We start from the raw sequence: 11,929 nt of genomic DNA, 5'->3' as shown, positions 1-11,929 counted from the left end.
TGTTTGTTGCCTACTTCTGATAGGTCAGTGATGTGAAACTGCAAATGCTTCTCCAGTGATGCATAAGAGATAAAATAATCCTAATTCTCTGCTATATACATCTGCCGAGAGCATTTCTTAGCTTCATAGGTTTAAGGCTTAAAATAGACATAAGTACATCGAGTTCATAGTAAAACCTAATTTGATCATCCTGAGGAAGGCAAAAACACCATGAAGGAAAAATTCCTTCCCGAAGCGAAACAAGCTACTCAGACTAGTTCCTTGGATCAATATCCCATTACAGAATATCATAATATATATTACAAGAAATGAATCCACTCCCTCTCTATCGTATCGTTTTTAGTGAATCAATAACTAACATATCACTTTCACATCACTAATCTGTTAGCAGAGACCAGCCTTTTTCTCTGATAGGATGTCACTTTCAGGGTGTGGGGTTGTGTACTCTTGCTAGGTTTTCTCTTTTCGAAAAGTGCTATTTTGCTGGTTGGTGAACGCACTGTCACTGTGCATTGAAAATACTATCATACAGTAAGCAGGGCACTCCTACTGACCTCATGTTTGTAAAAACTAAAAGAAAAGCTGTTAAGAGAGTAGAGATAGAATAGTAGGGAATTTTTAACTAAAGTATACTAGAAAAGAGATAAAATTATAACAATAAATTTCAAATCAAGAATAAAACGAATATATCTTTTAGATCACCCATTTAATTGCTTTATTTATTTAATAACATTTATATCATTTTTAGAACCAAATATTCTCTTCCAAGGATAATTTACTTGATCATTACAGTCTCCACTAGAGGGAGCATGGAAATTATTATCTTATGACATTATTTCCAAACTGAAGGCTAGACATTTACTTTCGGCACTATGAGGATAGCAGGACTCTAGGATGCAGTTTCTTCATTGAGCTCCCACGTAATCTTCATTGGCAGATCTCCCATCTTCTCCTTGTACACTTTATCAAACATCTCACTTTGTGCCACCGTCATTAGATTTTTCCAGTCACCAACAATCCCTGGTAAATAGAGAAAAAGCTGAGCCAATAGCGTTATGGACAATAAACAATGTAGATTAGAATATGTGAAGAAAATTAACAGAAAGTATGCTTTCTCTGCAAAATCTTATGATATTGTTTACTGTCAGTAAACTTTCTATTCACCTTTCCCCATAAATATGTATGTTCAGCCAGAGCAGCAGTGATGCCAGTGATTACCTGATGAAAAGTCACATGTCAAAACCTCATCATTGTGCGTGCAGTTTAGAAACCAGAATCAATGGAGAATGAATTTAGGTGCAATATAAAGGGAAATTTGAGAAATAGGTGTGTATTATATATATCTACAGTACAGACCAAAAGTTTGGACACACCTTCTCATTCAAAGAGTTTTCTTTATTTTCAGGACTCTGAAAATTGTAGATTCACATTGAAGGTATCAAAACTATGGATTAAAACAAGTGGAATGAAATACTTAAAAAAGTGTGAATCAACTGAAAATATGTCTTATATTCTAGGTTCTTCAAAGTAGCCACCTTTTGCTTTGATTACTGCTTTGCACACTTTTGGCATTCTCTTGATGAGCTTCAAGAGGTAGTCACCGGAAATGGTTTTCCAACAGTCTTGAAGGAGTTCCCAGAGATGTTTAGCACTTGTTGGCCCTTTTGCCTTCACTCTGCGGTCCAGCTCACCCCAAACCATCTCGATTGGGTTCAGGTCTGGTGACTGTGGAGACCAGGTCATCTGGCGTAGCACCCTATCACTCTCCTATTAGTGAAATAGCCCTTACACAGCCTGGAGGTGTGTTTGGGGTCATTGTCCTGTTGAAAAATAAATGATGGTCCAACTAAACGGAAACCGGATGGAATAGCATGCCGCTGCAAGGTGCTGTGGTAGGCATGCTGGTTCTGTATGCCTCCAATTTTGAATAAATCCCCAACAGTGTCACCAGCAAAGCACCTGCACACCATCACACCTCCTCCTCCATGCTTTACGGTGGGAACCAGGCATGTAGAGTCCATCCGTTCACCTTTTCCACAAAGACACGGTGGTTGGATCCAAAGATCTCAAATTTGGACTCATCAGACCAAAGCACAGATTTCCACTGGTCTAATGTCCATTCCTTGTGTTCTTTAGCCCAAACAAGTCTCTTCTGCTTGTTGGCTGTCCTTAGCAGTGCTTTCCTAGCAGCTATTTTATCATGAAGGCCTGCTGCACAAAGTCTCCTCTTAACAGTTGTTCTAGAGATAAGAATGTGTCCAAACTTTTGGTCTGTACTGTATATGGTTCGAGATATCAGCTCACTGATCCACCTGAACAGGATATACAGCAAAAACATCGGGATGTCCTTCGGACTGGAGAAGTGTGGCCGGCTGATCATAAAGAGAGGCAAGGTAGCAAAGACTGATGGAGTAGAACTACCAGCAGGGCATATAGCAGATGAACAAACCTGCTACAAGTACCTTGGCATCCCACAGGGATACGGTATCCATGATGAGGAGGCAAGGAAAGCAGCAACATCCAAATATCATCAAAGGGTAAGAAAGGTCTTAAAGAGCCAGGTCAATGGGTAGAATAAGATCCGCGCCATCAATACATACGCTCTGCCAGTTATCAGATACCCTGCTGGCATAGTGTGCTGGCCAAAAGAAGAAATGGAAGCTGCAGATGTGAAGACCCGGAAGCTACTTACAACGCATGGTGGTCTCCACCCTAAGTCAAACACCCAAAGATTGTATACCAACAGAAAGGAGGGTGGTCGAGGCTTGATAGGTGTCCAAGCCACCATCATGGATAAATCAAGAAGTATCTAGGAATACATCAGAAAAATGGCACCAAAAGATGAGATGCAGAGGGAGAGCCTAAGACAGCAACAATAAGGCTATGTGCACACGCTGCGTTTTTTTGACGCTGCGTTTTTGTGCGTTTTTGGCCGCTAAAAACGCACAAAAACGCACCTGCGTCGAAAAAACGCGGCAAAAAACGCACGCGTTTTGCCGCGATTTGGTGCGTTTTTTTGCTGCGTTTTGCTGCGTTTTTGCTCACTGCGTCCTTATGCGTTTTTTATCAGTGAACAAAAAAAAAAAGGTCTGATGTCATTTCCTTCTTCAATGTGTTCTTCATTCTCCACTAGTGTATGCAGAAGAGCAGACAGCTGCAGAACTACAAGGCTCAGCATCCTCGATCCAATAGTGTATGCAGGACAGCAGACAGCAGCTGTCGAACTACAAGGCTCAGCATCCTCCTTCCAGGACTGTATGCAGGATTTCTTTGCCCCCCCAAAAAAAAAAAATGACGTGGGCTTCGCCATATTTTTGTATGCTAGCCGGGTACAGCAGGCAGGTACGGGCTGCCCCCAACCCCCAGCTGCCTATTTGTACTCGGCTGGGAACCAAAAATATAGGGAAGCCCTTTTTTTTTAAATTATTTCATGAATTTCATGAAATAATTTAAAAAAAAAAATGACGTAGGCTTCGCCCCATTTTTGAGTCCAGCCGGGTACAACTAGGCAGCTGGGGATTGGAATCCACAGTGCAGGGTGCCCATGCTTTCTGGGCACCCCCGCTGTGAATTGCAGTCCCGCAGCCACCCCAGAAAATGGCGCTTTCATAGAAGCGCCATCTTCTGGCGCTGTATCCAACTCTTCCGGCTGCCCTGATGCCGGGTGGCTAGCCAGGTAATAATGGAGTTAGGGCTAGCTGTATATTATCAGCTAGCCCTAAGCCCGAAATTCATGGTGTCACGCCAATATTAGACATGGCCACCATGAATTTCTAGTAAAGATAAAAAAAAAACACAACACAGAAAAATATTTTTATTAGAAAGAAAACACAACACAATTAGTGACTCCATCTTTATTGAAATAAACCCCCCTCCGCAGTAATCCTGGGTTAGGGTCCCGCGCCGTCCAATCAGGATCCAATATCATCTGATCGGTTTGCTGGAAGGCATACCGATCAGATGATGTGTTAGGTTAAAGGATGTGAATCACATGACACAGCAGCTGATTGTATAAAAGCCGGTTATACAATCAGCTGATGCATCAGTAGAAAAAAAAAAAAAATAATACTCACTTATGTGCTGATTACCGGCAGCTCCCGGAGCGATGGGGCGGGAGTCTGATCCTGTCCGATCGCTGCAGCAGCTGCCGGTAATCAGGGATGAAGTCTCCTGACGCATCCGCTGATACCGGCCGGGCGCCCGCGTCAGCCCGAGACTCGATCAGCTGATGCGTCAGGTGACTGCATCAGGTGATCCATCGCCAGGTCCTGCAAGCAAGGTCCTGCCCCGGGGAGACTGCGCACAGCCGGAGCGGGAGCGGCGATACCGTGACAGGAGCTGGGAGCGGGCATGGCACCGCGAGGCTGCAGACAGGTGAGTATAACTTTTTTTTTTTTTATTCTACTGTTAACTTTTGTTTTCGCAGCCGCTTCCACCTCCTGCCTGTACATGGCGCCGCACGGCAGCATACATGCACAGGACGGGAGGTGGACGCGGCGGTGACGGTACCGGGAGGATTCACGCTTCTGTCTATACTGACAGAAGGAATCCTCTTCCTGTACACGTCACTTTACTACCCACCTCCTGCGCTTATAGCTGCGTTTTTGGTCTTAGAAACGCACCAAAACGCAGCTATTTGCGTTTCTCATTGCGTCTTTCAACATCCCATTGAACTCAATGGATGAAAAGCGCAGTGAAAAACGCGGGAATAATTGACATGCTGCGTTTTTGTGGTCACCACAAAAACGCAGCTGAAAAAAAAACGCTGTGTGGGGACAGCAAAAATGAAAACTCATAGACTTTGCTGGGGAAGCAAAGTCATGCAGTTTTGAGGCCAAAAACGCACCCGAAAAACGCGCAAAAACGCCGCGAAAAACGCACCGTGTGCACATAGCCTAACAGTCCGGGAAGGAAGAACTAGAACATGACGTGCCATGGCAAGACAAGCCGCTGCATGGGATGTACCATAGACAGATAATGGAGGTGGCTGACATGGAGAAATCCTACCAATGACTGGAGAAAACTGGACTCCAGGATAGCACAGAGACACTAATCATGGCAGCACAAGAGTAGGCGCTAAGTACTAGATTCATAGAAGCAGGGATCTAGCACACAAGACAAGACCCAAGGTGCAGACTATGTAAAGAAGCCACGGAAACAATCCAATATATATTGTGGCAGGATGCAAAATGCAAGCAGGAACAGTGTACACCGAACACCACAACCAACTAGCAGGAATTGTATACAGGAATATCTGTACAGCATATGGGCTAAGCCCCCCTACGTCCAGGTGGGAGACCCCAGAAAAAGTTGTGGAGGATGAAAGGGATAAAATCCTGTGGGACTTCAAGATCCAAACGGATAAGCAAGTGGTAGCTAACCAACCAGATATCATGATAGTAGACAAGGATCAGAACACAGCAATGATAATAGATGGGGCAGTGCCTAATGACAGTAACATCAGAAAGAAGGATTATGAGAAGCTGAAGATATGCCAGGGCCTTAAAGAACAACTGGAGAAGATGTGGAAGGTGAAGTTAACAGTGATTCCAGTGGTGATAGTGGTGATAGGAGCACTTGGAGTAGTAACACTCAAGTTAGAAAAATGGCTGCAACAGATTCCAGAAGAAACATCTGAACTCTCTGTCCAAAAAAGAGCAGTGCTGGGGACAACTAAGATCCTGTGCAGAACCCTCAAACTCCCAGGCCTCTGGTAGCGGACCCGAGAATGAGGAAGGACAAATAACCACCCACAGGGGGTGAGAAGGTACTTTATATATATATTAAAGGTTATATTTTAAGGGAATTTTTCTTTCTTGGTCTTACACAAATTGTTCCCTCCTATATTGGCTGTGGCCTGGTTTTTTCTTCTTTGTGTAGCATTATGGGAAAGTCAAAAGAAAACAGCCACCATCTCAGAAAAAGAACTGTGGTCTTGCACAAGTCTGGTTCATCTTTGGGTGCAATTTCCAGATACCTGAAGGTATGGGAATGTCCAGCTATCATACCGCTCAGGACGGAGACGGGTTCTGTGTACCAGAGATGATCGTGCTTTGATCAGACATGTTCATATCAACCCAAGACCAAAAGCTAAAGACCTTGTGAAATTGCTGGCGGAAGCTGGTAAGATTTTGTCAATATCTACATTGAAATGAGTACTGTATCAACATGAACTGAAAACCACTCTGCAAAAAAGAAAGCATTACTCCAAAAGAAACATAAAAAAAAAGCCACAGAATTGTTTGTAAATGCACACAGGAGCAAAGTCCTTAATTTTTGGAGACATGTCCTGTGGTCTGATAAAACTGAAATTTAACTCTTTGGCCAGAATGACCATTGTTACTTTTGGAGGAAAAAGGGAGACGTTTTGAAGCCTAGGAATTCTTTCCAATTGTGAAACACGGGGTGACAGCACCATTTTGTGGGGTTATTTTGCTGTAGGAGTGACTGGTGCACTTCACAAAATAGATGGCATCATGAGGAAAGAAGAGTATATGGCAATACTGAAACAACATCTCAAGATATCAGCCAGGAACTTAAAGTTTTGGTGGAAATGAGTCTTCCAAATGAACAATGGCCAAAAGCATACTGCCAAGCTGGTTACAAATTGGCTTAAGGATAACAAAGTCAATGTTTTGGAGTGGCCATCAGAAAACCCTTATCTCAATGCTATTGAAAATTTATGAGCAAAGCTGAAAAGGCAAGAGCTAGGAATTGTACAAACGTGGCTCAGTTACACCAGTTCTGTTGGGAGGAATGGGCTCAAATTGCTAATAACTATTGTAAAAAGCTTGTGGAAGGATATGCAAAACGTTTGACCCAAGTCATACATTTTCAGGGCAATAGTACCAAATACTAATGAATGCATGCAAACTTTTGACTTTGCAGAAAGTAATAAAAATGCTTTAAACATTATTCTTGCATTTGGCAAATATAAATAATTTTGGTAATCCTAATTGACCAAAAATGGGAAAGGTTTATTCTGTTTCATGTCAGACAGTGAGAAAACATGCATATGTGTCTTTTTAGATAGTGTATGTAAACTTCTGGCTTCAACTGCATATACACATTGGGAGTGAAAGAGATATTAAACACATTACCAATATTCTGCATAAATACTTTTCTGAAGGTGCTATTAAACATGAATTTCTCACCAAATGTCAGTAGCAACCCATCCAATCCACACAGGCAGTGAAATCAAACCATAGATGTCCATAAATTACGTTTTATGTAATATTCAGAAATGACACAGGGAAAAAGTATTGAACACATGAAGAAAGAGAGGTGCAAAATGCTGTGGAAAGTAAAGACACCAGCTGAAATCTATCACTGATTAGAAAGCAATCCTGGCTGGCTCAAATGATGAACTATAAAAAGGTGTCTTATTACTAGGGTGCCACACAAGAAACATCTCATGAGGGGTTAAACAAGTGAGCTGTCTCAAGATATTTTCAACTTTATTGTTGCAAAACATATTGATGGTTCCTATGAGCACTGTTGGGGCCATAATCTTGAAGTGGAAAAAACATCATTTCACCATAAACAGGCCTTGACCAGGTATTCCCCACACGATTTCAGACAGAGGAGTGCAACCATTTATCAGAAGAGTTGTCTAAGAGCCAAGTATCACCTGTAGAGACCTACAAAATGACCTGAAAGGAGTGGTAGAACCCACAAAAATGGACAAATAAGGAAACCAAAATTCATTCACTCAGCACGCTCACATGGAGCTATTAGACAATTGATAAGAAGGAAAATAAGAACAGGGAGGAAACAACAACAGAACTCCACACAAAGCCCTATAATCCCCAGCAGGACTGGGTTACAATAGCACAAGGACCGGCATAGTAAAAGCTATCATCTGCATGGGAAGACAGATTCCTTCAGTAACTGTAAAAGGTCTTCCCACAACATGTGATCCCAAAGGTAAGCAGCAGGCCAGTAGAAATTAACTCCTGCCAGCCTGATCACAAATGAACACACAGCTGGTTGACACCTTAGCCTGCCTCTATAACTCAGAAGCACCAGAGAAAGCACAGTGTGGAGTGTAAGGGGATGTGCGTCCAATGGAAAAATATATGGTCTGCAGTCAGTCTAATGAAAGGGTGCTGGTGGTATAGGTCAAAATGCTGCGATGTTCAGTACAAGCACAGTGGATGGGATTTCTAGAGATCCCATGCCCATTGTGTGTGTGCGGCCCACAGTGAAAACTGACCTGCGGTGGGGCTTTCCATAGCCGCAGCATGTCAATTCTTTGCTGCAGGGTTGCATGTGTCTTTCGTAAGGAGAACACAAGCGAGAGACTGCAGCGCACAGAACCTTGATTGTGGGTACGAGCAGCTGTCGTCTCCTACAGAGGAGACTCACAGCCCCGCAGGTCAGGACCCGCTGAGTCCAGGGTGCAGTGAGTCCTGATCATGGTCACGTACCGTTAGAGTCTGTCATGTGAATAGCGTCTGATGCCGCCATGACACCTGGCGCATTATGAACCAAACCCTGTGTGACATCACCATGCAAAACAACATTGCTGAACAAAAATCATGTTCAAATTCATTTTAACATTTGCTTATCAACATTTAGATAAGCCTGCAAAATACTGCGAGTATATAGTTTGGTTAGACGAGACTAAAAATTGAACTCTTTCGATGTCATAATACACCATGTTTGGAGGACAAAAACCACTGCATATCACCCCAAAAACATCTTACCAGCAGTAAAGTTTGGAGGTAGGAACATCATGGTGTAGGGCTATTTTTCAGCATGCGGCACTGGCAAACTTCATATTGCTGAAGGAAGGATGAGTGGACAAATGTACAGAGGCCTTCTTGAGAAAAATGTGTTGCCATTAATCAGGATGATGTAGATGAAATGAGGGTGGACCTTTCAGAAAGACATTGATCCCAAACTCACAGCCAAGGAAATTCTCAATTGATTTCAGAGAAACTAAAGTTGCTGGAATGACCCATCAAATCACCAGGCCTGGATCCCAAAGAAAATTTATGGAAGAAACTAAAGCTTAGAGTTCATAGAAGGAGCCCACAGAACCTTCAGGATTTCAAGGGTGTTTGTGTGATAGAATGGGCCAAAATCACACCGGAGCAATGCATACAACTGGTTTCTCTATACAAGAGGTGTCTTGAAGCTGTCATCCCTAACAAAGGTTTTTTTTACAAAATATTTAATACATTTCTGTAAGCGTGTTGAATACTTTTCCCATGTGTCATTTCTCATTATTACACATCACTAAATTTATGGGTCTCTATGGTTTGGTTTCTTTGTGTGTGGATTGACTGAGTTGTTATTGACATCTAGTGAGAAATTCATGTCAATAGCACCTTTAGAAAAATATATTTACTTAGAAAATTGGAAATTGGTGACGTGTTCAATACTTATTTCACCAGCCGTATGTATACATATCTACTGTATGTCTATCTATAAATAAACTGTGTTATTTAAATATGTGTATTATATATTTATTTATTTATTTTACTCCTTTATATAGCACTAATAATTGCACAGTGCTTTATAGACGTGATCATATATATACAGTGTCTTGCGAAAGTTTTCGGCTCCCTTGAATTTTTCAACTTTTTCCCACATTTCAGGCTTCAAACATAAAAATAAAAATTTTATGGTGAAGAATCAACAAGTGGGACACAATTCTGAAGATGAATGAAATTTATTGTTCATTTTAAACTTTTTTTAAAAAATAAATAACTGAAAAGTGGGGCGTGCAATATTAATCGTCCCCTTTAAGTTAATACTTTGTAGCGCCACCTTTTGCTGCGATTACAGCTGCAAGTCGCTTGGGGTCTCAAAGTAATGATGGCCACTAATTTTTCTTTACTTAGCTGCTTTTTTCTTGCCATAATACAAATTCTAAAAGTCTATTCAGTAGGACTATCAGCTACACATCCACCAGACTTCTGCACAACTGATGATCCCAACCCCATTTATAAGGCAAGAAATCCCTCTTATTAAACCTGACAGGGCACACCTGTGAAGTGAAAACCATTTCTGGTGACTACCTCTTGAAGCTCATCAAGAGAATGCCAAGAATGTGCAAAGCAGTAATCAAAGCAAAAGATGGCTACTTTGAAGAACCTAGAATATAAGACATATTTTCAGTTGTTTCACACTTGTTTGTTAAGTATTTCATTCCACATGTGTTAATTCATAGTTTTGATGCCTTCTCTGTGAATGAGGTGTGTCAAAACTTTTGGTCTGTACTGTATATGTACAAGGAAGGGGACATAAATTCCAGGATAGTATACAAAGGGGTAATGTGTGTGTGTAGGGGGATAGTATACAGAGGAGCAGTGTGTGTGAAGATATATATATATATAACAGGCTATTTAATTCATGCAGCATATGCTTGGGTCTGTCCCGCCCACAGCCATGATTCAGTCATGGGTACGGGATTCTAAGGCGGGCTTTGCACGTTGCGACATCGCAAGCCGATGCTATGATGTCGCATGCGATAGTCCCCGCCCCCGTCGCAGGTACGATATCTTGTGACAGCTGGCGTAGCGAAAATTATCGCTACGCCAGCTTCACATGCACTTACCTGCCCTGCGACCGTCGCTCTGGCCGGCGACCCGCCTCCTTCCTAAGGGGGCGGGTCATGCGGCGTCATAGCGACGTCACACGGCAGGCGGCCAATAGCGGCGGAGGGGCGGAGATAAGCAGGATGTAAACATCCCGCCCACCTCCTTCCTTCCGTAGAGCCGCCGGCGGCAGGTAGGAGATGTTCCCCGCTCCTGCGGCTTCACACACAGCGATGTGTGCTGCCGCAGGAACGAGGAACAACATCATACCTGTCACTGCACCGGCATTATGGAAATGTCGGTGAATGCAACGATGATACAATAACGACGTTTTTGCGCTCGTTCATCGTATCATCTAGCATTTACACAGTACGATGTCGAAAGTGACGCCGGATGTGCGTCACTTTCGATTTGACCCCACCGACATAGCACGTGCGATGTCGCAACGTGCAAAGCCGCCCTAAAGCACCAGGTAAATGCTGCTTAGAACAGTTCTACTTTTTCATATATGAGGCCGTATGGCACATTGTAAATAAAAATATTTTAGAGTAGGACTGCCCCAAAGAGATTTGCCATGACGTGGTTGGGTGATTGCTCAAGAAATTGCAATTTTTTGCCAAAAATCTTAAATTTTTAAATAGTACAGTTTGGAATTTTTTAGTGCAGTGCACATGTTATAATACATGCCATTTTTGAGTTGAGCAGGCTTTTTTGTTTTTATATATATATATATATATATATATATATATATATATATATATATATTTATTTATTTATACACACACACATATACACGGTATATGATGTTTTTTTATTTTTACTAATTTTTGGACAACTCTTTTATATTTGCTCTACCTTTTCGTAGAAAGGCTCCTTTATTTTTGTCTAAAAGTTCATTTGGAAGAAATGTATAATTAGCAAGAGAATCATGCTTCATGTTCTTAAAAGTAGCTTTTTCCACCACGATATCTATTGCTTCATCATCGAGGCTTATGTCCAGAAATTTGCAGATTTTCCGCACAGTAGCTCGAAGGTCCTAAAATAGATAATAAAATAACCAAGATCAAAATGTCAATATTGAAAACTTGTTCAGAATCAATAATAATTCTAACATTTCTCTAATTTCTATAAATTCTGCAGGGAGAATGGTAAGCATGATGACTTTTAAAGGCTATGATCTCATTTTACTAACAATTGTTTCTGATTTGCCTTCTTTATTTTTCGGCAGTGGTGATGATACCAAATCTATGTATTTTTTACTTTATTATTGTTTTATTTTCAATGGGGAAAAAGGGGGTTATTTGAGCGTTTAGTTTTTTTTCAGTTTTTTTTTCACATATTTAAAAACTTGATTTTTACACTTTTTATTGTTTTATTAGTCC

At 41.6% G+C, this 11,929-nt stretch overlaps 1 protein-coding gene across 1 annotated transcript in view; it reads right to left on the bottom strand.

The window, feature by feature from the left end:
• Positions 1–764: 764 nt before the first annotated feature.
• The window catches only part of LOC142295231 (amine sulfotransferase-like), a 171,682-nt gene continuing 160,517 nt past the window's right edge, over positions 765–11,929 (bottom strand). The window contains exons 5-6 of the mRNA XM_075338324.1: positions 11,403–11,583; positions 765–1,020 (exon numbers count right to left, since the gene is read on the bottom strand). Coding sequence (XP_075194439.1) covers positions 890–1,020; positions 11,403–11,583 — 312 coding nt within the window. The 3' untranslated portion in view covers positions 765–889. The remainder of the gene's footprint in view (positions 1,021–11,402; positions 11,584–11,929) is intronic.

Source organism: Anomaloglossus baeobatrachus, chromosome 3 (genome assembly GCF_048569485.1).
Source record: "Anomaloglossus baeobatrachus isolate aAnoBae1 chromosome 3, aAnoBae1.hap1, whole genome shotgun sequence".
In the NCBI taxonomy this organism is placed as follows: domain Eukaryota; kingdom Metazoa; phylum Chordata; class Amphibia; order Anura; family Aromobatidae; genus Anomaloglossus; species Anomaloglossus baeobatrachus.
Note: the sequence above shows the minus strand (reverse complement) of the source record. Positions and strands in the feature narration are given on the sequence as shown.